This window comes from Molothrus ater, chromosome 4 (assembly GCF_012460135.2).
Source record: "Molothrus ater isolate BHLD 08-10-18 breed brown headed cowbird chromosome 4, BPBGC_Mater_1.1, whole genome shotgun sequence".
Lineage (NCBI taxonomy): Eukaryota > Metazoa > Chordata > Aves > Passeriformes > Icteridae > Molothrus > Molothrus ater.
The window spans coordinates 44,203,612-44,231,550 of record NC_050481.2 but is presented as its reverse complement, the minus strand read 5'-3'; the positions used below and the strand labels follow the sequence as shown (position 1 = coordinate 44,231,550).

At 35.9% G+C, this 27,939-nt stretch overlaps 1 protein-coding gene across 2 annotated transcripts in view; it reads right to left on the bottom strand.

Annotated features, from left to right (window-relative positions):
• Positions 1-27,939, bottom strand: part of SGCZ (sarcoglycan zeta) — a 405,020-nt gene that overhangs the window by 102,400 nt on the left and 274,681 nt on the right. For both annotated transcript variants that reach the window (XM_054514715.1, XM_036382601.2), the window contains one exon: positions 7,527-7,628. In XM_054514715.1, coding sequence (XP_054370690.1) covers positions 7,527-7,628 — 102 coding nt within the window. The remainder of the gene's footprint in view (positions 1-7,526; positions 7,629-27,939) is intronic.

The window sequence follows — 27,939 nt, the reverse complement described above, 5'->3', positions numbered from 1 at the left end:
TTTTTTCTAAAGTGCCTCATGAAACTCTGGGAGTAAGCTTCTATGGCTTTGTCACAGATGTCATCAAAACTAAAATTGCTTCAGAACTTCTCACCTCCAATCTGTAACAAGTAGTCTTTAGGTTTGGGGAATTTGGGGAATTTATTGATATTTATTTTTGTAGATCATTAATAACGTGACTATTTTATATGATTTCACTACAAATGTTTTTAAAGTGAGAAGTGCCATGCAAGACAAAAAGTATTCTGAAAGCAAAACAGACAAAATAAGATTGTTACAATTCTGTTTTATTTCAAGATTAAAAAAAATGGGTAATGGGTAAAATTAATTTTATAATTTAACCTGTATTTATGGAATTTAAAAATTCAAACTTTAGGACATAACATCTGTTTCAGAATAAATACCCTGAGAATCTGTCTTATATTCATTTTGAAAGTGTTATCTTTGAAGTTGTGATTTGATCATTACCCTCAATACTCTTGAAATTCATCTGATGTGAAATGGGAAAAAAATAAGGGTTATTACTAATGAGTTGGGAATAATTAAAATTTTGAACAGTTAAAACTCCAATGCTTTCATTACTTTTCTTGTTCTCTTTTGCTTCTAAAAATTACTTGTTTGTACACTGGTCCTCCAAGTTATATCTCATATGCAATCTTGCCAAGATTGCACTGTGATTGTCCAGGCCATTAATGAAGAAATTAAACAACACTGTCCCCAGTACTGACCCCACACCTACACCACTGGCCTCCAGTGGTCACAGCCCTTGGAAGCCAGCAATTTAACCAGTTTTCAGGCCACCCCACTTTCTTTTAGACTGTACATCATCAATCAAGAATATGTGATGGCAGACTAAAGGCAAGATTAAAAATAACAATTGTCCTCATTCACCAAGCGTGACACTTTGTTGTAGAGGACAGCTTGGGCAGGCATGATTTCCTGTTCAGAAATGCATTCTGACAACTTCCAACATCATTAGACTTGTAATTTTATTACATGAATATTCGTAACTTTTAATATACTGAGTGGATGTGAAGTATCTCCTTCTAATTTAAGACACTCCCATTCACAATGTTTTTTGTGAATATATATCTTTTGTCTACCAAACGCCTAAGAGTGAGGATATTACACTTGGGAGAAATACATTTAAAACTATCTCAGCAGCCCTCAAGTCAGGGCTAAAAAACTAACAGTATTTTTGGGAGATAAAACTATGTTAATGTATTTCATTTGCACTTAATGTCTTCTGTGGATATTTTTCTGCCACAATAACTCACATTTTTGCCTCTTGGTTTTACCTCTGCATCCATAGTCCTAAGGTTTATACAGAGGAGCAAAACAAAGGTGTTCCTCAAGATTATAAAATGTCATGCAAAGGATAAATGTTCTCCAAAAACAAATATAAGCAAATTCATACATGAAAAGATGAAGATAGAGATTCTTCCTCTTTTCAAGTCACTTGCAAGTAATCTGCTTTTACTTTATTGTGTTGGATCAGATTTTCTATGGAAATATTAATATTTTTTTAAACATGTAGGATTTCTTTAATTGCTTAGCTTGTGTAAACTGCAACTAAACTATTTCAAAGTTGTTCAGGAAATAAAACGTCATTCCTCAGTGTAAGATGCCCATAAAGTTAAAACAGCTCAATCTAACTACACTTTACCTGAGAATTAGATACAAAACATTATAAACATCAGACTGAGATGTCATATACTTTCATTGAAATTTTTCCCAGCAGTACACAGATGTATTGTATGAAGGAAGTACTTGGAAAACTGAAAACGTAATTGAGGCTTAAAACGACAAAAACCAACCCCCAGAAAAACAGTTCCAACTTCAATAACTTTCCCACATCCATCTGAAGAAGGGCTCCCAAATAAAATTCAGCTCCTTAGGCTGGTATAAAATTGAGCGGATAGAGGCCTCTCATTACTTGATTCATGAACCATAATCAACTAAAGAAAAAGGCTTGGATAATATTAGCTCAGATTTTGGTGTAAAAAGTAGAAATCCTCCTTGACTGAGCAACCAGTCTCACCAATAATAACAGGAGTAGAGGCTGACATGAAAAAGTGAAATTCAAAAGATAAAGTTGTTCAACTGAATGATCCCCAGACAGATTCCATTGAAGTATAGCAAATCAAGAACAAAATCATGAATCGTGGATGTTCTTATCAGCTGTCAGCAAAGACCAAGCACAGCCAACTCAATTTCAGAGTGGTAGTCCCTCCAGAGATCACCAACAAATATAGGAGTGACTTGTCCTTTGGCAAAGCTTATGATGAAGAAAACCTTATATCTCTTTCATATCAATAAAAGTGGCACTATTGGAATGACATGGTGTTGAGAGCCAAAATAACTTAAGGAGTCCTTTATGAATGTCCTAGTTCTCAAAACCAGGACAATGCCACAATAGTGACTTTATCTTTAGTGACAGGTGAGTGATCCCAAAGGGCAAGGCCTAAAGAGCAGGTATCAGAAAAATTAACTGGGAAGCATTTCAAGTTTTATCTGAGTGGATTGTGACATGTAGCTACAGAAATAAGTATTGCATTTCATCCTAACGAACTAAAGAATCAACTAAAGAACATCAACTAAAGAATCTGCAATAACAGTGGCAGTTTCTTTGGGTACCTTTGTGATTTTTTTGATATTACAAAAAAATGTGCAATGACATCTCCTAAATGGAGTTTCTCTGATACTTATATACCTCTGTAGGGGTAGGACTGCATGATTCTTGAACTAGTTTTGACTGCATGGCAGAAGGGTATCTCAAAGAGCAGAAAAGAGGGTTGATATAGCAAATCTGGCCTTGAAATTTTGGGAGAACATCTCTGAGTGGAATGTGGGGGAATATGCTCCTTCTACCCAACCCCGAAATCAACAAAACCCACATCCTGCCAGGCCCTTACAAGAGAGTATGAGATCTTGCAAGGAAGGAAAACTTTAGAAACTACAGCCCAGTCAGTCTCACATCAGTTCCTAGCAAGATTATGTGGGAGAGGCCCCTAAAAATTATTACAATGTAGATATGCAAAAAAGTCAGTTGGGACAAAATAAGCATGGGATTAGTAAAGGCAAGGAGCACCAACTTGTGTTCTTGCAAAAAGAGAAGCCTGTCTCAATGCACAAGAAGAGTGTATGCTCTTCCTCAACTTCATAAGGGTTTTTGATGGGATCTCCTATGCTGCATCCTTATAACTCAGTCAGAGAGAGAAGCTCAACATTTTCTCAGAAAAAGAATTTGAGGTTATCACAAAGGTACCTAAGGCCCAAAAATAAACCTAAATATATGCAATGATTTGTCTGAAATTAGCAAAAACTAATTCTATTTTGATGATTATATACACTCAGAGAAACAGTGATGAAAGAAATATATTTTAGATTAGCTTTTGTCAAGATTAATCCAGGCTTGGAAATAAAACAATGTAAAATAAAGCTCTCTAAATACTTACAAGGATATTCAGTCTCCTGAGTAAAAATCTGGAGGAAAAAATACCTGAAAGAAATCCTGCTTTGAACCCCACCTACAATTTCTTAATTCATATAGAATCACATATTTTAAAACTCAAGATAAACACAAAGTTTTCAGAGTTTCTCATGTTCAGTAAGTTCATATATATTCACTATTTCTTGTTTTCTTGAAATTTTCTCAAAGATTTGGAAATTCTGTGCTCTCTAAGGATATCTCTGGAAAACACACACTAATTTCAGAGAATACATTTTTAACCTTATTAATTGTGAAAAAAAACCCTGAAGTAATCCCCTCTACTTTAAGGGACAATGGGTTACTTCTTTTATGTAATGGAAACAATTTAACAAAGAGAAAACTGGATTTTTTTTCAGCCCTTAAGAACTGTATGTGCAAATTGAAAAGATTAATAAACCCAGGAATACATTCTCAAGAAAACACCATGAACACCATATAACTTTTATTGTTATATGACAAGCTAATAAGACTGTACCTTGATTGTTTCCATTCTGAAGTGCAGTAGTATGGATGCAGTAGCATGATAATAAAAACATTTGATTCAGAAGAACTGAAATACTGAAATAATTCAGGATGTTGCATTATGTGTAATTTGATTTCATACATCTCATTAAAGATACACTATAAAGAATAAGTTTTCATCATAACAATGCAAATGATATAAACGTGAGAATTATAATATGGTCTGGATGAAACTTACTGGTTTCAGGTGAGCAATTGGATCAACAGTATACAGCTAGACCATTCATGGCCAAAATGTAATTCTCTGTAAGATTCATTACACAGACTGCACATGTCCTGGTTTTGGGAATATAAAGCTGTCAATTCAGGATCAAATGAACCCTTATCTGCTCAGGGTCTGATCATCATTTTAAATTCTGACATGCAGGGAAGCCATTTGATGAAAATATAGAAGTTTCTCCTCTGTGTAAACATAGAATTAGGGGTAGGAACCCATAGTTCTGCAGACACCACTAACTGTGTATGGTAAAAAGGGCAATGCAAGAGGAGCAAGGCCAGGGAAACAGCACACTTTGAGTAGCCTTCTCAATTACACAACTCCTACACAAGAGAAAATATTCATTTTAGTCAAGACCTGGCTTTTTCACTACTACCTCTGGAAAGAAAATTTTATACTGTCAGAAGTAGTTTTCACTAGAAGTTTTCTTTTGTTTTTAAGAATTCACATACATTTCTTTTCCAGCTGACTTAAATCTAAGTATTTTAGCACTTTGAATATTCAGGGTTTCAGTGAAGCAATCACAAGATAAAAGGCAGTATTTCAACCTATATACAAAGTTCAATACCATTTTCTAGATAAAAGCAGTTTAAGGTCTGCACTTAACACTGTATAAATGATCTTATTTGGGCATCCAGGTGTGCAGCAGGCAAGTGGTCATCAGTAAGCATATGTGAGCTTTACTCTAACAAATTTAGCCATTCTCACACTTAAATTGCAGCAGCACAGAGCTCAGCTCTGCCTACCTACTCAACAGACTGCTGGGCCCTCTTATCAGCAGTAATACAGAGGTGAATGCTGCCCTCTCAATGAACATTTTTATCATTTTCAGATCGAGCTTACTAAAAGATAGCACCAGCAAATGTGCAAGAACTCCAGTAATGCCTCCTTGCCATAGCACAGCACACCCACTGCTGTACCTCACTCTGCCCTGAGCTGTGGTGGGAGAACAGTGAATGCCTGACCTCCTGAGAGGTCCTGAGAGCTCCTGAGAGCCTCCATGGAGCTCCCTCAGAGGCCATTCCACAAACCATGTTCTGCAGTGCAGAGGAAATATACCAGTCCTGCAAAGTTACTTCTGAATAAGTCATCAAGGAGTTAATCAAACAATGTCACTTTAATGGATGTGTTCTTTTATAGGGGAATGAGTGAAGGCTTGAAGAACTAACATTCCTTCTAGAAATAAGTAATAAGTAGTTGATTTAACAGAATATTTTACCTCCTGCATACATCAAACTTAAATCATTATTACTTAAATGGAAAAGGCAGACAAAAGCATTCCTGTCTGTAGTACCCAAAGTAAACACTACTAGCTGGTGAGTGAGCAGAATGGTTGCTCAGAATCTGCTGTCAGTATTGACTAGGTCACTACTGACTGTGATGAGACCCCAGAAAACCCCAGAAAGCTTACTTTTAGATTTCAACAGCACTATGGCCACTTTTGGAGGTACCAGAACAGCTCATGTCACATGCAGATGCCATACAGCTGTAGAAATACCCTGCAGAGACATAACAAAACTCTACTGCTAGGCTGGATACAGCTCCAGAGGTTTCCTTCATCATTCCCTCATGGCATTCCTTTTGCATATAGAAGTTACTGAACTTTAGCACAACTACTGAGCAAGTTGGCATAAGACTGGAAAGTTAATCTATTTCAAAAGTTCTGCAAGATAGAATAAAGTCTGTGTTAATACCACTTTTTTATCTAGGTGACAAGTGCCTTAAAGTTAATACAGATAAGTAGACCAGGAACTCCAAAAGTATTTTACTTGAATTATTTTTTTCAACTTAATGATCAACTCTATTTTCTGCTGGCTTGAGAATATTTACTGACAAGTGTCATTTTTTCCTGAGCCTCACAGGACTATTGGGACCTTATGTTAGGCATCTGGTAGATTCTGCATCCCCTCCTTTACAATAACCATGCATTAAATATGCATAAAATGCATTTTTTTTCTGAGATTTGTTAGCAGCTAAATGAAATTAGGACCCTAATCAGGTCTCATTACTATCACTTGAAACAAAAGTTTCCATCTTCCCATTAAAAGAACCAATGTTCCGCAGTATGAAGCACTGGCCAAGAAAATATTCCAAATCATTACTCTCATGTACAGTAACAGGACATGGAACTATAACACATACTGTCCACTCACAGAAAAGAAATTATAAAAACACACACATCATGAGTAATGTTCTGCAGCCTTGAATGAAAAGTATGCTCCCTGCAAGGTTACTTAAATATTATAAAAATTTTGATTACCTAAGACAATACTGCTACTCTGTCAAGGATTGAAATACCTTAGCTTTAGAGAACAAGAGGATGAAGTGACTACCTCAAGGATTTATTAACATAAGAGTGAACTAATTAAGAGAAATGGGAAACTGTCATCTCATTTATGAATGTACTCAAGACTTTTCTTATATACATAGAAGACAGATTTCAACAGACAAAATTTTCCACAAAGGAATTTAGGGTCAACATACTTGTGATTCTTGTCAAATATTGCAGTATGCACAATAAAATTCTTTTCAGATGATTGACTGAAAGCCAACATAACATTCTACTCAGATCATAGGTAATCAGTCTCATGGTAAAAAGATGATTTTTCCAGCATTTCAATATTTTTAAAATTCATTTACAATGTTAATATAAACAGCATAACTGAAAAAAACCAAAAACCAAAAGACTTGAAATGACCTACATTGAATTGCATAGTACAAAATGTCTTGCTTTTCTTTTTTTCTCTGTAATAACCTGATGATATATGATAATTTCATTTAAACATTTAAAAGGGTTTGCTTTGAAAAATTAAATCCTAGAGACATTACACAGTATAGCAGGATTTCCTCTACTTAAAGAGCAAAATAAGCCCAAACAAAAATTAAAATTAAAAAAAAAATTAAAAAGAAAAAGAAGTCATGATAGCTAGTGATAAAAAGAACAAAACCATTCCTTATTTCACTGCATTTTAAACTTATCACCACTCTTGCTTTCCTGGACTTTACATCAACTGAGAGTCAAATGTTCCATTCCCATTTCTGAGGTCATTTGAAGTCTAAAATATACATGCTTTGAATCGCCTTTCTTTAGGATAAAACATTTCTTTTAAGAAGCAAGCAAGATTTCAGAAAAAAAAATGACATGAAGGAAGCCTTCACTGTTAAGATATTCTCAAAGCAAACGTCTACTGATTGCTAATCTAGGAGGTGTAAGAATTAAACTTTGTAGTTTGAGACTGAAGAGATCAGTTTATATTAGCTGCAAATTAAGAAATAAAGATGAAAAATACCTACCTTTCGGGAATGGATTTCTTTCACATATAGTGGAAGTAGAAATTCAGATATTCCTTCAAGTCGTATTCCTTTTTTAGTGACTCTCAAATTTCCCATTCCATCCTACAATCAATAATATATATATATATTCACTTTAGGAAATAACCTTATCCAGAACAACCTAAAAAGAAGACAGTAGTTGGCTTAACCCCTAAAAATAATGAGTGCTCTCCCACTGTCCCCAGCTCTTCTCATGATCTTGGGCAGGAGGTAGATGAGCACATTTACAGCCAGAGCTTAACCTAGGGCTGAAGTATTTAACTGTGCAACCTGATGGTGACCTGCATACTTTATTTCTTGGATGAACCTAGTGCCAGGGTAAAACTGTAGATCATCATTATTCCCTGTATAGGGTGAAAGTATTACAATTGCTGAATGTAATTTTACAATTGCTCAATTAAAAAAAACCAAAAACACAACTATTTAATTTTCTCTATACATATGTAACATTTTTTTACATTTAAAGCAATTTATAGCTTGAATCCAGTGTTTTTGCTTTTCCCGGTGATTAAAATACACAGGAAAATAACATGTAGGAAGAAAGAAAATAATTTTTAGTTGTTGCTCATCACTACTAAAAGCATGTTGCTCATTAACAACTTCAAAAATGCTAATTTTGATTGTTTGTGTTTATTTATCAGAATAGAAATAGGAAAGGCACCATTGTAAAAGTCTGGATGAAACAAGTAAACCACAAAATTCAATGTTCAATAAAATATAAGTATAGAAAAGTAGCATAATAAGGCTTCAGCTGCACTCTTACAGGAAAAAAACCAATGAAACATGCTTTATAGTCAAGAGACAAAATTATTTTGCACAACAATAGAAAGTCAAGATTTTTTATCCTGAGAATCTTGTTACTATGTTCCTGATAGAAGAGTAATTCTTCACCGTACAGCCAGTGAAATTTAACTTGATCCACTTAAGTGCAAAATAAGCACATTTAATCTAACTGCTAATTACATATCTCAAAGCCATTGTTGACTCTAGTCTACTGGAACAATGCTGAAGGTCTGCTGGCTGAAGTGTGAGGCAAGTAACCTCTGCCTACTGGGCAAACAGCTGGGTAACAGTCCTCGGCTGCTGTCAAATAATGCTTCTTAAGAAAGTGAATTGTCAAATAATGCTTCTTAAGAAAGTGATGATATATTTTAAAGTATTTATCTCAAGTCAAGTAATGTTTATACAAATATTGTCACGCAGAAAATTTCAGGTATTTTTGGGCTTTCTAACAAAAAGTGCAAAAGGAAACAGTGAGACCTGTTTTTGAAAAGGAAATAAAGAAATCAGAACTTGTTACGGAATGTGCAATCTGCATTAAGAAAAATTAAGTCCCTATTAGATCAATCCTTTAGAAATAGAATATAAAATTTTGATAGTAAAGGATAACCTGGGAAAATACAACAAGCATGCTGTAGTTTTTGTCAGTGAATAAATACTCAACAAGAATTAGGTATGTTTTTGATTTATTGATTTGGACATAGATATGTTTTCTAACTGAAAAGGCAAATTCAATATTTTGTTGTACCTGCTTTTGCAGAATGTTTCTAACTGACACACATAAAATATATTTACAAGAAAAATAGGGAAGGAGGGAAAAGGAGGAAGTAAAAAATAAACACAAAATACACAAAAATGGAAATTCAAGCTTTCAGAAAAATAGAAATGCTGAAATTAAAGTTACCTAAGAAGATTCCATCTGCTCTATCTTGCAAGATGTTTAGGATAAAATTATATAAATATATATGATATTTACCCTCCTGAATCTCAGCTTATTCCATACAGAATTGGCACAAACTTCAATCAGCAGCTACTCACTATTTTGCTTTCATGTTATTATTGTGTTTGCTCCTCATTTATTGTACTCTGTTAAAACTCTGCTGTGAAGACAGTACTGTCAGTATTCTTCTAGACTTCTCTTCACATAAGTGTTTATCACTGAAGTAATATCATTCCTCACAACTATTAATTAATTTTCAAAATACTTTCAGTAACTCTATATGGTGGTACTGTTTTTATGTTACTGACAGAGAACCTAAAGCACAAAATCAATTCATACACTATGTTTTGATACTTATCATATTTTCTCTGTTTATTTACAGCAGCAGGAAGTTAAATCGTATAGTAAGATTAAACCATCAAGGTCTCAGAAACAAAGTATTGATAGAGCCTACTGTGTCCATAAGGGCTTTCATTTTTCTGAGTGACCTTTCTAGGTACTCATTCTTTAGTCCTTCAGCAGAATCCAACAGATTGAATGCAGACAGGATCTGCACAGACATAAGCACTAACTTCAGTGAAATTACATGATTCAACACAAAAACACAGACACTACATTCTGAAGTCTAAGTCACAAAAGGTGTTATCAAACTGGAATAGGGTGACTGCAACCTCAATTCCTTGATAAACACAATAATATTCCAGATAATTCCTGAAGTGTGTAATGACTGATGTGAAATAAGTCTGAATAGTAAAATACAGAATATAGTCAGACGTGTACTACTACAACATGCTTAACGAAGATGACCCCACTAAAGAATTACTTCCCAGTATGTTTTTTTTTCATCAATAACCCCTCCATCAAGTTTAAACAGAGGTTGGAATAAGAGGCATTTCTTGTTTCATTGGGTTAAAACTATGCTGTTAAAGAGAAAAATTGGACGGTTTTCAAAACTAACACAACTTGGTTAAAAAGTTATTAATAGTAAAAAGATTAATCAGAGGAAGGTCCTTCTGCTTATTTCCCAAATAAAGTCCATAAAGTTTAGGTTTTCCAGGCAAATAAAACTCAGATTATCCTTTTGGTATGATTTGATTTTATTCAAGTGCAAAAATAGACTTGAATGAACTATGCCAGTACTTAAAACAAGTGTCAAGTTCAGTACTAGGACTGACTGGGACAGAGGTTTTCTTTCATCATAGCAGCTGGCATAATAGTGTGCAGTTTTGGCTAAAACAGTGCTCATAACACCACCAGTGCTTTGGCTATTGCTGAACTGTGCTTCCAGAGTGTCAAGCCTCTATCATTTCCCCCCACCTCTCTGCCCCCAATAAGTAGAGTGGGGATGGCCAAGGAGTTGAGAGGGAATGCAGCTAGGGCAATTGACCCCAAGTGGCCAAAGACATATTCCATACCTGTAACATCATGCTCAGCAAGAAGAAGTGGTGGTAGAGCAAGAAGGGGGCTGGAGAGAACAAGGATTGTTTTTCAAAGTGGCCACTGCTTGAAGATACAGTGGGCATCAGTCTGTGCTATGTTGTGAGTGATTGTCTTTGCATCACTTTATGTCCTCTTTATTATTATTCAGTATTTATCATTATTCAGTATCTTATACCATATACAACTTTCCATGTTTCTCATTTAAGAATATGAAACAAACTGTGACCCTGCTTCACTTACATTGTTTTTTCCCTCACATGCAAAGAAAAACAACCCCTTTACATCCATAAACATGTCTTATAGAGATTGTAAAAAAAATCAAACATCACTATCAATATTTTATGTTATTCTTAGAGTACATCACGTGTCAGTGATTAAAACCAGAAATTCAAAAAATAAGCTATTAAGATATGAAAACCAAGCATTTAGTTTATGCTGTTCTTTGTCTTCAAACTGCAGCAACCTAAGGAAGGGCTTTACTGACTTTGAACATTACATTAAAGTCAATGAAGTCCTAAACTATACTTACTATAAATCTGTGATAATGAGAGTATAAATTTGAATCAGAACATAAAAGAGCTCTCCAGAAAAATATTCTGGGAGGCAAACAACAATACTGACATTCAGAGCTTTTTCAAGCTTTGACCTGCTTATAAACAGGCAGAGATTTATGCTCTTTGATGATCCTGTAAATGGTATATAAGAAAGCCAGAGATTAATTCACACTGTCTTTAAAAAGGCAGGATGATCTTTTAAAAGATTAAGTTATTTCTTCACAATGTGCTGAGAATTCTACAAGGCTGCATTACTTATACAGCCTGTATAATTCCTGCCCAATAAACTATTACAGCAGCATGTTTTATGATAACTACAAATATAAAGTATATGCTATGAATACTTCTCAAGAGCAATGAATACTTCTCGACAAGCCAGGAAGTTGGCTAAAACTACAGTCTGCAGTAGCCTGTCTACAATCTAAACTATACAGCTAGTCCTGAACTACACATATTGCTATATAATGAAACGTGGTGCTGTGCTTTCTTTATTTTATTGTTCTCTCTCTGTTTTTCTTTCTTTCTTTTTTACTTTTATTTGTTTAAGCACTATGACATTCTAAGAAAAAAGAAGAGGATAAGGAATTCTACACAAATTGCTGATAAACCAGAAGTGTGAAAGAACAAGCTTAGCTCTCTACACAATTAAGCCAGTCCTCTGTGACACAGATGACAGCAACTGGAGACCTAGGACAGGATTCACTAAGCTGGCTTAGAAGATCTTTAAGCTACTAAAAGGGCAGTTTTGAAGCCAAGCTGTGGAATATTTCAATTAGAAATAACATTTTGGAAATCAGTAACTATCTCTTATAAACTCACTCCACCCAGATGAAATAACACCTCCTTGCATGAGATCAACCCAGACCTTCAATGTTAGAAAATTCTGCAAATCTATCAATAACATTGTTATATGAAAGACATTAAAGTGGACAAAATATCTGCAATTCCTGTGTAAAACCACAGAATTCAAAATTCCTTGGTCTGGAGAAAAGTTGGAAGGCATGATGCTCCAGGTCAGGAATGAAAACTCTCATTACATGGGGTGAGAACGGCACTCTGATAGATCCTCCAGTAATTTGTCATGCATCTCATGAAGTGGGCACTGAGAAGGCAGTAAAGAACTCTGCTAACTAAAATGCAGGCTTTTTCCTTAGGATAATGAACTGACATGCAGTAGCACAGTGAAAAGTTAAAATGAAAAGTGAACTGAAGTGTTGGTTATTCTGAACTGACTAAAACATTAATAGTATTTTATATTTCAAGTTTGCATGGCATTTTTTCTGACTTCCATAATAATAACAACATACACCAAATACATGTTTCAGTACTTTACAGCAGGAACAACAAGTAGTTGGTGGGTCAGGAAATCCATTCTTATCAATAATATTCAAGGTTTTCAAAAGTTCTGATGTGATATCCTGCCTGTTTTCTGAGTATATATTTAAGCCCAAACTCCATCTCCAAAAGCTCACATTCTGAAGTAGGAATCATTACACAAAACAGGGAGGGGGGACATTATAATAATAGAAAAGTAGGGTTTAAACAAAGTGCCTACGTCAGATGTCCTATAAATTAATAAGAATTCAATGTCTTTTGCCTTGTAGGCATCATAGCACAAGCTATACATGAAATGGAATTTGGATGATGTGGCTGCACTGGTATGAAAAAGCACAGATGAAACAGCTAAGCATACAAACATGCCATGCCAAATTAAAAAAAGAGGGTATGATATCAGAAGAAAGGTGAATGAAGCAATGTAGCCGTAGTGAATTATAGTGAAGATGGAAAAAGAATACTGAACTTGACAGGATGGCACAAAAAAGTAGGTAATGTAAAGGGACAGCAATGGGTATGATTAGGAAGATGAACTATATTAGCAGCTAGGTTGTTGATAAAATGGAAGATGCACACAAAAGATTGGAAGGAAGATGACAAAGGAAATTATTTGTATTGTATTCACACGTGCAAAAACCTGGATGTAATATACAGAGCTGGAAAATAATTCCAGTTGGAGAAAAATGGCGCTTGGATCTGATTATGGATGTACAACTGAAGGAAAAACTGCAGGCAGCAAAAGTCTTGCATAAATAAAATGGGTAGTGTAAGCAAGAAAACCAGAGTATTTTCCTGGATTACTAGGAAAGAGAACAGCTTCAACAGCCAAAAATAAAACTAAAATGAAGGCAAGCTATTCACTGGAATGGTAAAAATCTGGATTGATGGAAACACCTGCCTTCATCCATCTGCTGACAACAATAGATAGCATCTTCAATGTTGACAGTATGTAGATATCAGGGTAAAGCTAGGGAATAAATTACTGTAGTACAGTGGAGCAATATTTAAAGAGAAACAAACTAAGGAAAAAAATAAGATGAAAAAGCATTAAAAGGAAAGAAAAATCAGACTACTATCAAAACTAACTGGAATTAAAATTCCTTGAATACATGCTACTTTAGAATGGTTATTAAGTATGGAGTATGACCTGGTTCTTCAATTACAAACTACCTATACTGATATAAAATATATACCTATAATGACAATAAGATGAAACCTCTATTTCATGTTTAAAATTTTGATTTTATTCCATCATAAGGGGAGTTATGCTATTTTCCATTCAAACATAAATGTGTCCTTTAATATCACCATTGTGAGGCTGCTCACTATCATCTTTGAAAGGTTGTGGCAGCCAGGAGAGGTACCTAAGAACTGAAAAAATGCAAATGTCACCCCAGTCTTCAAAAAGAACAAGAAGAAGGACCTAAAGAACTACTGGCCAGTCAGCCTGATCTCAATGCCTGGAGAGGTGATGGAGTGTCTCATTCAGGAGACCATCTCTATCCATGTAGGTGACAAGAAGGTGATCAGGAGCATGGATTCACTAAGGGTAAATCATTGTTTGATGTCTTCTACAAAGTAAAAACTACCTGGAGGGATGAGGGGACAGCAGTGCATATTGTCTACTTTGACTTCAGCAAGGCTTTTGACACTGGTCTCTCACAATATCCTTGTAGGCAAACTCAGGAAGTGTGGTCTGGGTGAGTGGACAGTGAGATGGATTGAGAACTGGCTGACTCCAGAGACTCACAATCAGTGACACAGGTTCTGGTTGGAGGCCTGACACTTGTGGTGTCCCCCATTATTCAATACTGGGAGTTGTTTAACTTACTCATCAATGACTTGGATGAAGGGGCAGATGCCTCCTCAGCAAGTTTGGTGATGACACCAAGCTGAGGGGAGCAGCCAATACCCCAGAGTGCTGTGCAGCCCTTCAGAAGGGCCTTGCCAGGCTGGAGAGATGGGCAGAGAGGAAATTGAGCAAAGGGTCCTGCACCTGGGGAGGAGTGACCCCATGCACCAGCACAGGCTGGGATTGACCTGCTGGAAAGTAGCTCTGTGGAAAGTGACCTCGGGGTCCTGGTGAAAACAAGCTGTGCAGGGCCAGCAATATTGAGTGTGGGTGTGTTTATTTTGTCCACATAAATTGCAGTTTATTTAATCCACTTCCCTGTGTTTGAGTCCTGTTGTAATTTCAGCACAGAATCTTGAAGATAATTTAGTCATGCCAAAAATTTAATCATACATTATTCTTTTCTTTTTTCAAGTGATTGCCTGACTTCAGAAAGAAAAATTAAAAACTGATATAAGAGGACAATAAACAAATATGCTCTATACAGAAGCAGTCAACATTGTTGATAAACCTGTAAAAATATTTACCTATATGAAAAAAGTAAAGTCCCACTGGTTTGTTGTGTACACATATGACAATTAAAATAGAGAAGAGGTTCTGATATTTTTCTAAGAGCTTCTACAAATAAGTTTTAGGACTTATCCTTATTGTGTATTCCAGTGAAATACACCGAACTAATGCAGTTTTGTCTAGATTTTGAGAAGTAAAAATGTTATTTGGGTTGTCAGTCACATGCATAAAATAGCTTGTGTTAATGCAATTATGTGTTTTGAGCTTTCCATGTTTGCACTTTGCCCTGACACAACCAAAACTTCAGCCCTTGTGATACTAATCTCTAAGTGGAGCAGCAGGAAAAAAAAAAAGTGCTAAACAAGCATTAGTAATTATTCTGGCAGCATTTATACCAATTGAAAAATGATAAAGCATGTCTTGAATTGAGCTGTGGGCGTAGTGGAGAGGTTCTTTAAAGAATGTTATTCTCTTACAATATTGCAAAGTCAGCTCTACCTTGGCTGCTACAGATGTAATGGTTTGCTTTTCTCTTGTTCTTTCCCTTAAAGGCAGATTCTATATCTTCTTTAGGCAAGTTACTATATTGCCTCTACTATCTTTAAAAGAATTTTCTTCATACATAGCCTGAAACTCCGGTGCTATAATGCAATTACTTTTGTTTGCCCTTCAGATACATTATTGCTTAGACTAAATAATCACAGATCATTTTCTTTGTATGTTATTTTGCATCTTAATGCTCACATTGCTCCTAGCCTGCCTTTATCGCCCATATCTCTCTAAGTGGAATAAAAAAGCCAGAACAAGCACAGCTTGCGAACACTTACCATGGCTAAGCAGAGAAAAATTATGTCACTTGTTGATTTCAGCACGTCTGGTATTTCTGTAATATTATTCTGATTCTGACTGATGATATGCTACACATCAGATGTTGTCATCAGAACAAATGAATTTAGATATTGGATTCCACAAACTGGCTAGACAGTAGCTTCTCTTTTATGTACTTATTAGAGTACGTGCCCTGTCTATGAAAGGGGCAACTTTTTTAACCTCCTTAGTATGTGATGACTAGTCAGTCTATTGCTACCATGGTAGAACCACATTGCTCTAATGGTTGCTTTTTTTTAGATAACCATCCAGTTCATACAAGTAATAAAAAACTTATTGGAAAAAATGAATTTGCCTTCAAAATCCTTAATACCAACATTCTTTTTCCCAAAAGACTTTTTAATATTAAAATCATGCTGCTCCATCACAAAAGACTGAGATCCATTTTAAGACAAGTTTCACAAGCTTGGACTCTTATCTGCAGATCTGAGTCCTAGATTTAAAATATTCCCTGATTTAGATTTCAGCATCCAAAGAAATTTGAGTCTTAATTTCTACTTTCTTATATTAAGGCATGTGTACCTTCCTAAATATTTTGCTGTACTATGACTCTGTTTCCTTTATAAAAACTTAACTTACAATAACCTCATGAGCCATACCATGGAGGTCCTGAAGTACCCACAGCCAAGCCCATCCTTCTGTAACTCCCTGGACTGGCACTTGTATTTAGCAAAGTGTGCTTTTCTTATAACAAAACAAATATCATTAAGTAGGACCTATTACATTGCTTCCTTTATCACATTGTAGAATTAAATAGCATTAAAGAAAACAATTTTCAAAGCAGTCCAGTTAAAGGAATGTATTACTGTCAAAATGAAAAATGTTTATTTTCATGTGAGAAAAAAGTGTCATATCAAACAATTTTACGATTCAAGAAGTGTGACTATATAACATTGCAGCCTTAATATTATCCAAGTTTAGAAGTTACTTAGTATTACAGTACCAACACTGCATGTTTTTCAAAAGAACTTCTACATATCTTTCACTAAACAAAACCTTGCTCCATTGATACACTCAATAAAATAAATGAGACAAAGAGCAAAGTAGCTTGCTGCAGAGATCCATCTTGTGCTATCGGGGAAAAGAAAATGGAAGTGTAAGAAATGCCACCAAGTTGCTTAAAAATAGCTCCTCTTTTATCTAACAGCCTGTTCAATAGAACACTCATCTCCTAAATGATAGCTTTCAGTTCCTTCTCTGCAGTGCAAAGGGAGTAAAAATACTAACCTTCAGTTTTTTAGGGAGTGTTAAAACCATGGAAGTGGTTTTGGAGTGTTAAACGGAAAAAGGACCTACCTAATCTCTTTGCATATAGCTCAGCATGGCAAAAGCCATTGAGAAGTTATCAGTTATGTTGGCAAATGGGAGAAGCCTTCTAAAGGGGATAATTTCACAAGAAAACATGACAAAAAGATGTACTGCATCATTTTGAGGAATGATAGTGTGTTCTCAGATATAAATTTCCTACGGTGTGTCTAAACTGATCACAGAAGCACAATGAAAGATAAGCATTTGTGAATCAGCACTTCAATGGCTCGCTGACCTTTGTAACAGGGAAACTTTAGAGACAGATTGCAGAAGGGACTTCAGAAAGAAGTTCAGTATCACAATTCACCCCCTTAAAAGCACAGCATCAGAGTCACCTTTGTCATGAGATCATTTTCAGCCTACGGCTCTGAGGGCACAGGCGGGACACAGAGCAGCTACCTGCTGTTGTGCCTGCAAAGGAAGTGTGAAGGGAAATTGTTCAGTTCAGGTTCTGTGCTGAAACCAGGGAAACCTATATCTTCCAAAGGTAGAAATCAGGAATGAAGTGTCCCTGCATGTTTCTTTCAGGAAACTGGCAGAAGACCTATAGACAAAGTGGTGAAACAGAGAAGCCCATATGATACAAAAAGGATATCAGTAATATTAGGCACAAGGAATTCCAGTGAAAAAGTGATTGACCAGCTGGAAAGGAATGCAGGAGTGGCAGACACGGAAGCTGAAATGGACACCCTCCAAAGTAGCTGATTAAGGAAGCAAATGGTCCAATCCTCAACAGCAAATGTAGAACCCACCTCAGTCCTAGCAAGACTGAAGCTATAGGTCACTTACACTAAGAATCATGAGTTAGACTGGATTTCAGATTCACCAGCCACCTGGTTATTACTTCATACAGCTGATTTGTAATGATAGTAGTAATATAACAATCTAAGGAGAGAAGGAAGTTGAAGAATTCAAATTCACGTAGTACATCTTGTTGAGGAAGAACAGAAAGAGAGCATGGATGAATCCTCTTGTTTTCATGTTCAGACCGAAAAGGAGAGAGAACTGCTAAGTGACTGAAAAGGACATGTACAAACTTAAAGAAGAAAAACAAAACAAACCCCAAACAACATTACCAGTTTGGGATTTCCCTCAAACACCAGAAGGATCAATTAGATAATGCATCTGTGAAGAGTAAACCAGAGCACAGACCTCAGTGATAATATAGGTTAATGGCTAACAACTTTTATGAATACAGCAGGAGACAGGATGAAGAGGAAGCTCCTGAAATGCTTTCTTGAGGAGTAGTAAGGGTGGATAGGCACTGCTTTCCATTTGGCTCCAATTAACAGAGAATGAAGAGTGAATGGGAAGATTAAGTGGTAATGTAGTTGAGATTGGTCGCAAAAGGACAAAGTTCTTGAAAGTTAGATTAGAAGGAAAATAATTCAAAGGAAAAGCAGTGCTTTTTTAAGAAGGAAAATCCAGTGAAAGGACTCTTAGTTAAAATTTCCTGGGAGACTTGCCGAAGGTGAAAAAGAAATTAGAGTGAAGTGGTAGCTCTTTAACAAACTAATTTACCCAAAGGAGAAGAAAGGTTTCTGATAGATACTGAAGAATTTTGTCATTTCTTAAGCATGTTTTTCCTGCTTTCTAAATTTCTTCTTTAGTTGAAAAGTCAAAATAAGTTGGTTTTCTGTTTTAATTGGTACACCGGTGATAAAGGATTAAGACCCTGCAAGGAAAGAATGAATGCATTTATGAATAGTTGCATAACCTAGGTATTTTCAAGCCCACTGAGTGAAATGAACTTCATCTTGAGGTATACAAAATCAGCAAATGATAAAATATTAGCTAAAAGGTGTCTTCAACAGTGACATAGCTCAGAGCAGTAGAGTGCAGCAATCCCTCATTTCCCCACTTACTCCATGTTGGCTCACACTGTGGGGCAGTTTTTCTGCATGTGAAGGGGATTCCTTTTGGATGAAATTAAATCAGAAGATCTGTTCAAAGTGCAGCAACAGTCTCTAAAAGGAACAGAAAGGTCTGAATCAATGTGTGATCTGCAGCACAAGCAAGTCCCACAGTAAGTACCAAGTGCACATGCACCAACAGAATGCTCTCAAATCACAGAGACCTCCTGCATCCTTCTGCTTCTTGTACCACTTAAAAGGCTAAAGGTCTCAAGGTCAGTAACCAGCTCACACAAATGTCCTCAAGCTAAAGGTATTTCTTTATATTATATCAAGACCTCCTATGGTTAAATATATTTTCTTCTTGCTTCAGCTGCTGTATCCCTCTTCAGCACTTTTCTAATTTGTTTGTCTTGCCTGCCTGCCTTTTTTTTTCTTTTTTTTTCTAAATTGACAATGATTTTCCTTTTCCATCCCCACTTTCCCATCATCTTCTTCAGTCTCATAGAAGATTCAATACATTGCAGTCATAGTACCAGTTCATAGTCAAGGGTCTCATCTGTGTCACTTTGTGTCCCTAAGTTTTGCATCTACTGTCAGTTGTCCCCAAGATTTTGAACTTCCATCTGTCCAAATGCAAAACTGCAAATGCTCTCTCATTTATCCTGCCTCTTGCTCATACAAAGAAGCAAGTGAGAGATTTCAAGTCATTATTTCAGGGTGTCTACTTAATCATTTGCCTCCACCACAAGACTTAAGATACCATCTCTTCCATTCTAGCCAATACCCAAACACAAACTTAGGAAGCAACTGGCACTATGTGTTGCATTTAAGTGAACAACTAAAATAAGACTTGCTTTGATGGCAAAGGGCGTGAGAAGACCCATGTCACTGCCACTAAACAGATGATAGCATCCTCTGGCACTTGCTCAAGCAACACCCGGAAGCCTGGACAGCTGAAAGCAAGAGTCTGTAAAATACCTTTCCTTTGGCTGTCTTTGAGCAACATGTATAACAGGGCACCAGAGTAATCATAAAGTAAATAAATATGCATACCTATACTCTAGGTTTTGGGTCCTTGCTACAAACTGTTTTTTCTACTGATCTATTCATATTGCACCACAGCAGTTTTTGCTGTGTGGCTCATAATTATGCAGCCTATGAGCACAAAGTCTGTGAGAGCTCATTAAGGATGGATGAGAGCAAACTGTAAAGGTGAAAACTAGAAGACAGAATTGGCATTTATCTTTTAAAAGGCAAAAGAGTGGCAGTAAAGATCAACTTACCTTGAATCCTTTGAAAAATATCATGAACTCTACCAGAAGAGATAATCAAACAAGCTATTTGTAGGAAGCTGGAAGATGCCCATGAGATCTATGAGATGCAAAAGCAATGAAAAACCAAAACAAAATAAGGATGACACAAGGGACAATGCAAATAAACATTAAATAATAAGGGGGGTGGGAAATTAGAGAGACATACAAAGGGCTAAAATTGATGCCGTTCAAATTGGTGAAGAGAAAGTAAGCACACAATAATAAAATATGAAAACACTTGATTCCTGCCTACTGATAATAAAACAGTAAACAGTGAACTTACAATGAAGGAATTGAGAATCAAGTGGGTGTCAGTAAAATATGTAAACTGGACCAGAAAGATCTTGCAAGGTTGTACAATATACATTTGAAATGATTTTAAATGACTTTTTTGACAGACATATCAAGAATGTCTGTCATCAAGAACATAGTTTAAGCTATGTTGCAGCAAAGGGTAGGGCAGCTGGCTTTTGGAACCTTTTCCTGAAATTCTCTCTATAATTCTTTTGAGATTTCCATGCAGAAACTATTACACATAGTATGTATCTTCACAAGATGTCTCATACTTGTTGAGGAAATCCTATTTCAAAATGCATTTAAATCTCTTTTAAGCCCACTCTATAACACTACACATATCTAAGCCACACAATTAAAGAAAAATCAAAATATGGTAGAATACATTAAAATTTTCACTTTATTATGTTTTGTGGAATATATTTTTATCATGCTTACTGTACGTACACTATTTTGCTGAGTCCACAGACAAATGGAAATAAGAATGTTGTTTCTATTCAACATCTTACAGATGCCCAAATGCAGCATATCTGCATATTTTTCCAAACACCATTAATATTAAAAAAAACAAACCAAAACCCAAACCAAACAAATAAAACCAGAAAAACCCCAAACAATTCCCCCACCCCCCCCCCAAAAAAAAAAAACTAGAAAGAAAGAAAGAAGATTATAAGAGATGAAGAATGAAATATATCTGAATTTTCAGTGATTGCCCTTTTGGTTGTTATAGGCATCATAATTTGTTCTAATAGAGCTCCTGAATCCAAACAGAAGCATATTTACCATGTAAGTTTCAAGACTTATTGCTGACTTCATTATTCAGGAAAATGTATGTACTCTTAGTTAGTTTAAGAACTACACTTTCCTTGACTGTTTCAGGATTACGATAAAATTGCTGTAGTGATCACCAATAACTCTCAGCTTCATTGGATTGCAAGAAAATAAAGTACCTGTTTCTAGTCTAAATAACTGACATAATCTATATCTGTGGGGTGTTTTTTGTGGAAGAAGTAGTAGAACAATGGAACAGCATAATTTCTTACTGTGCAGACAGTAAGGCAGTTTCAAGAATACCTACATAAGTTGTTCCGTAGGGCAATTAAACATGCAGGAAATTATTCACATACTTCATTTACTTATATTCCCCAACACTCTCAAGAGAAGGGTGAACAGGGTCCTTTTTTAGATAAAGAATGGAAAACAAAAGGCAAAAGGCCCTGAAAACTGGGCAATAGACCGAGAGCAATCTGTTTATGTTCTTTTAAGAGAAAAATGAAATGAAACCCCAGAAAGAATGAATCCAAATGGGAATAGTGTACCACTGTGCACACTGCAAAACAAAGATATCCATAAGCCATAGTCAGACCTAAGTGCAGCTGTCAAATAATAAAGCAAGAATTACTCAAACAGAGAAAAGGGCATCAAGCTTTCAAAGACATAATATATAATATTTGATCTGCCTGGTATGCAAACCTATAAACTTATCTCACACATACCTGAAAAAGAGGTCTAAAAACCATGGAAACTTAGAAGTGTGTCTTGGATTACAGAAAATATTTTCATGCAGCATCAGTAGAGGTGCATGTATTCCTTCAGTCAATTAAAACAGCAATAGAAACACAGAATCATTTCAACTGGACTGACTGGTGCTTGACTAATCCAGCTCATTGGGTGCTCACAGCAGCCACACCAGCTTGCTCAGGACACTGTTCACTTTGAACTCTGACTGCTTCCAAGGACTGGGACTCCACTGTCTCCTGAGCAACCTCTTTCAGTGCCTGATCAACCTAAAACAGGTTGCTTGTCTTACCTGCCTGCCTTTTTTTTTTCTTTTTTTTTTTCTAAATTGACAATGATTTTCCTTTTCCATCCCCACTTTCCCATCACCTTTGGATTTTGAAATTTTGACATTTGAAAGCTAAGGATTTTATCTCAATTTTTTCATTACAAAAAGAGAAAGGGAACTGAACATATTGTCAAGGCAAACTAACATGAAGCTCATACAGTGTAATGAGGAGGTCTCTACTGCCTGCTGCAAGGGAAATCATGGGTCAGGTGAAGGCACTGAGATTTCTGCTGCCATTTCTTGTCAGTATTTCAGCAAATAGATGCAATATAATTTTCAGTATCTGAGTTTTAATACCTTAACAAAGTTTTTTAAATAATATAAATGTGACAAAGGACAAGATCTAGTGCTTTATCTTTTTGTTTTTCTCCCTAGTGAAAATCAACCCTATGATGACAAACTGGTCAAATGTAAAGTTCATTTCAAACTCTTATAATAGAAGCCCAAGAGTTATCCTAATATTCACACAGCAATGGAGACCATAAGGAACGTGAGTTGATTCCTTCAGCAGCTCAATTTTACTTAGTTATCCTTACACTGAGGCTGCCCAGAGCTTTGAAGTTTTTCTCTCAGATAGGTATTGACTTTTGATGCCATGATACAAAGCTACAATTTAGGTTGGTACTACCTTGCACTGCATCATGCACACTTTTCTATAAATGTTCAAGAAGGTACACTTAACAGGTCCAAAAAATGCTATATGCAGACTGAAAAGCATCCTAACTCTACATTTTTGAACTTATCTTTATAAATCCAAAGTTTGCAAACATTTAAAGCCATGTAAGTCCCTATCTTTACAATAAACAATTTACATAATAAGGGAAAAAGTAGAAGGAAAAATGTGTTGGTAACCCCAGTTCCCACAATCAAAGCATTCTGTCTCCAAGCTCCTGGTTGTCAATACCATAGAGAGCTTAAAGAAATCAACAATATCAAGACCTTAAACATTTTCAGAAAGGTGCCTTTTCCAGAATGTATTTTCAGATTTTAATTGCATATTTCATTGCAATTTCATAAGCATCACACTGACAGATATGGTCACATAATGCTGAGTATCTGCACTATTATATAGCACTCTAGGAAGACAAGATCACATTGGCTGCAGCATCCTACATTACAAACAAGTTATCTTGAATCTAAGACTCCACAGTATATTTCAAGAATGCATTTAACAATTGCACGATTAATTAAAGCTGCCACTGAATAATATTAGAAAGAGGAAAAAACCTCCAAACTAACCAGCAAAACAAATATGAACAGGTGGTAAATAAAGGACTACATTAAAACAAGCAGCATGGTACCAGAATCCTAAATGCTCTTTTGCCTCATAGTCTCTAACATGCACTGTTTTAGCACATTTCTCAAATAAATCTCTTATCTTATCTCTACAGATTCTGAGATAAAATAGATGCAGTACCATTCTGAGATTAGGGGCCAAGTTTACATGTGTAAGCAATTAGATTGAATCAAGAGTAATAAAACACAATTTTAATAGGTACACATTATATGTCTTTCTTTTTTTTCTTCTGCATAGGTATATCATACAGATTTCAGTTTTAAGTAACAAAAATTATCAGTTCCATCTGTTTTGTTATTCTCTTTGGCACAGGCTAAACATACCACAGAGGTCTGGGATAGATTATATGTTGTTTTATTAGGTTAATTTGATCTTGTATTGACATTAGTATATGTCAAAATTAATGGCTTTTTAATGACATGCTAATGGTTAACTAGAAGTACTGAGAAGGGGTGAAGGCCTAGATTTAAAAATTATTAATATGACAAGTTTTTCAATATTACTATACATAAAACTGAGAACATGTGAAAAAAAAGAAAGAAAACTTAAACCCGTTTTCCTCTTCTTTCATTCTGGGAATAAGAGGAGAACAGTAAACTACAGAAATAATATTTCCTTATATCAAGTCTGTAAGTATTCTCTCTAACTCCCCTTTTCTCAAAGTATTTTTCCCAGAAAATAAAATAAAGACTGAAAAAAATAGTGAATACCACATCAGCATGATAATTTATCTACAAAAATAAAAGATACATGATCCAATTCTCTTTTGAGACAAGTTCATTACTAAATTATAGTTGCAAAGCAAAAAAAGCACATTACATTCCCCTGCATGGACCCAATTAAAAACCACAAAGAAAAGTGGTTAGAAACAATCTTTTTAAATAGCAAAAATATTTTAAAAAGGGAAGTCCTTAAGGCATTTTCTTCAGGAGTTACAAAATTTAATTTGAATGAAAATTTATTGAGATAAAACCATTCAGGGACGAAAAGGGGTCAATATTTGTAAAGATACTTAGAACAATGGGATCCAAAGGAGTCTTTCCTGGACCTCTGCCAACATCTAAAATGAGTAATATATATTTTGCTTTTATACAAATGTTTAATGTTATGTTGTAATGAGATTGTTTCACTAGTTGAAATACAATATTTCTCCATTGACCCATAATAAGTGTGATCATGTAATGGCTGATATAAAAAATCCCCAACCAAACAAAACCTCCATAAAGCCTTGGAGCTTTAAAACTAGCAAAAAATGTGGATTTTGATGTGTTAATTGTTTATTTCTCATCCTTATTTACCTCATTTATCTTTATGATTTTCTGCTGTTATTCCATGCCCCTTAAACCATGTTGTTTCATTCCTGTAAGCCTTTTTGCATTGAGCTGTATCTTAGGAAACTCATTGCTTGTTACTTGCTACTTGTTACTGCATGGTTGACCTGCTTTTCATTGCTCAGTCTTACTTGGCAATGACCTTGGTATTGACTAAACTTGCTGGGTTCAAAAAGCTCTCAGTAGGTTGACTTTGGCTATATTTAAGGCCTTTTGTGTGATTTTTGGTTTTTTGGTGGGTTTTTTGTTTGTTGGTTGGTTTTTTGTTTGGCTGGTTTGTTTTCGGGCTTTTTGTGTGAAATCACCTTTATTTCTATGTGTACTACATTATGTTCCTTTCAAATACAGTAATTAACAACCTCTACACATTCCACAGTAGCTCTTGATCAACTCTATCATAACATTTTCTTCAATATTATTGCATGTTTTCAAAATTTTGTTAAAGGTAGATTATTTTTGATTGATGTCTAACAGCAGCCTAAAATATAGACCATTCCAGAACAATTATATAACTTACAGAGCATTCTATAACAATTAACATGAACACTGAGCTATATTCAATTTTCAAAACACTTCAGTCACTTTATGCAGACAATAATTCCAGTCTGACTAATGACATTTCTGAGTCATATATGCTTGAATAAATGGCTCAGTAAATTCAACAGCCTGCGTGTAAAATGTCCCCCCACCTGCATAGTCAGCAAGGGATCTCTGTTTGGAAATTTATATGTATGCAGACAATGACAAACACTACTGGACATTAAGGCTTTTGACACAGCCAGCAATGTTCTTCTGTGGAATCTGAGGAAATTCTTTGAAAGAACAAACCACTAGTTGGGTAAAAAGGTAAGGAAAGAGACCAACATGTTTGAGATCTGCTGGTCAAGCTAATGGAAAAGAAGCAAATGCAAAGGCAGTGGAAGCAGGGACAGATATCCTGGGAACAGTAGAGGAATGCTGCCTGGCTATGTAGGAATGCGGTCAGGAGGGCCAAAGTGCTGCTGGAGTTTAACTGGGCAAGGAATGTGAAGAATAAGGGCTTCTACAGGTATGTCAGCTAGAAAAGGCAGGTCAAAGAAGGCGTGCCCCCACAAGCAAGACTGACAATCCAGTAACAGTGGGTGAGGAGAAAACTGACACTCCACACGTTTTTTTGCTTCCAGTCTTCACTGGCACCTTCTCTTCCCACATTTCTCCAGTGGATGAACAGCAGTATGGGCAATAAAGTAGGAAAGTTCCTCCCACTGTAACAGAAAGTCCAGTTTCTGTCACACACAAACAGTTGTGAACACAGTGAAGTCTGTAGGACCTGATGACTCTCATCGCTGAGTCCTGAGGGAACTGGCTAATGTAGTTGCCAAGCCACTCTCCATGATATTTGAAAATCAGAGAGGTGGTGAATGCCCCATCCCTGGAAACATTCAAGGATGTCAGGCATAATGGGTCTTTGAGCCTTGCCTAGATGAAGATGTCCCTGGCCATTGCAGTCAAGTTGAACTAAGTAACTCTTAAAGGTCCCTTCCAACTCAAACTACTCTATAATTAGCCCTACTCTGTAAATTTTTTTGGAAGACTGTGATGAGGAGATTGAACACACCCCCTATGCCCCAACAAATCCAATGATGCTAAATGGGAAAGATAAGTGAGGATTTGAATAGCAGAGCTGCAGAGAAGGGCAACAACAATCTAACAATTTCTACCAAGATACACAAGGGAAGAATGATGGCATGCATGTAAACAGGCGGGTAAAAAATTTCCCAAGCATCAATCCTGCTGAAATACATTCAAAGTTTATAGCACTTGACAAATTAAATATGTGACCAAAGAAAATGTCTGTCTCCCTCACTTGGTGCTGATGAGGTCACATCTGGAATACATGGACAGTTCTGCATTCACCCCACCCCAGCTCAAGAGTGACTGAAAACCCAAGTTCTGTGCAGGGCTACGAGGATGCTGAGGATCCCAGAGAATGTGACTTAGAGGATGATGCTGGCTGAGCTGGAGCTGTTTAGGTGAAGATGTAAAGATGGGGAGACAGAACACAAATTTTAACAACACGGGGAACAGTTACAAAAATGTGGAGCCTCAGTTATGGCAATATAACAAAGGTACATCACCATAAATTGCACACTGCTAGTCTGAGGCTGAACATTAGGAAAATCCATTTTTCTAGGAGAGGAGGACAGTGTGTGAGCAACACTCCCTACTTGGAGGTTTTCAGGACACTAGCTGAACTTGCTCTGGTGTTCATGGCACTTGACACAGGAGGCTGGGACAGAGGACTTCCAGAGGTTCCATTTATCAATATTCCCATGAATATTTGTGTGCAAAAACAATTATTTGGAAAATTCTCTACAGATTTACTGCTATAAAAGAGGTATATGGTTTTGAAAAATGCTGCCTCCTGTAGGATAAAGCAATGTAGATATGGAACAAAAATGTGACTAAAGAAATTAAAGCTTTGCATATAAAAAAACAAGGTTTAAAAAAGGAAATTATTTTATTTAGATGTGGAATGAAGGTGGTACATAGCAGAAAGATAAAACGCAGCAAGAGGTAGAGCAGAGAAAAAGCAAGTGCCACAGAGAATTGTCATATGAAAATGAAAAACAAAAATAAATTAAAACTTGGGGGTAAAAAAAGAGCCTAGCTATGTAACTAATTTGTAGAACTCCATGCCAAAATTCAGCACTAAAGCCCTGTGATTCAGGGCTTAAGTAATCAGGATTAAGTAATAGAAATTTGAAGCTGGAAAGAAAGCCATCCTGTTAGAATTTCAGTAACCAAGCATTCACTAACAGGCTTTCTGAAATATTTCCTGCAATCTGTA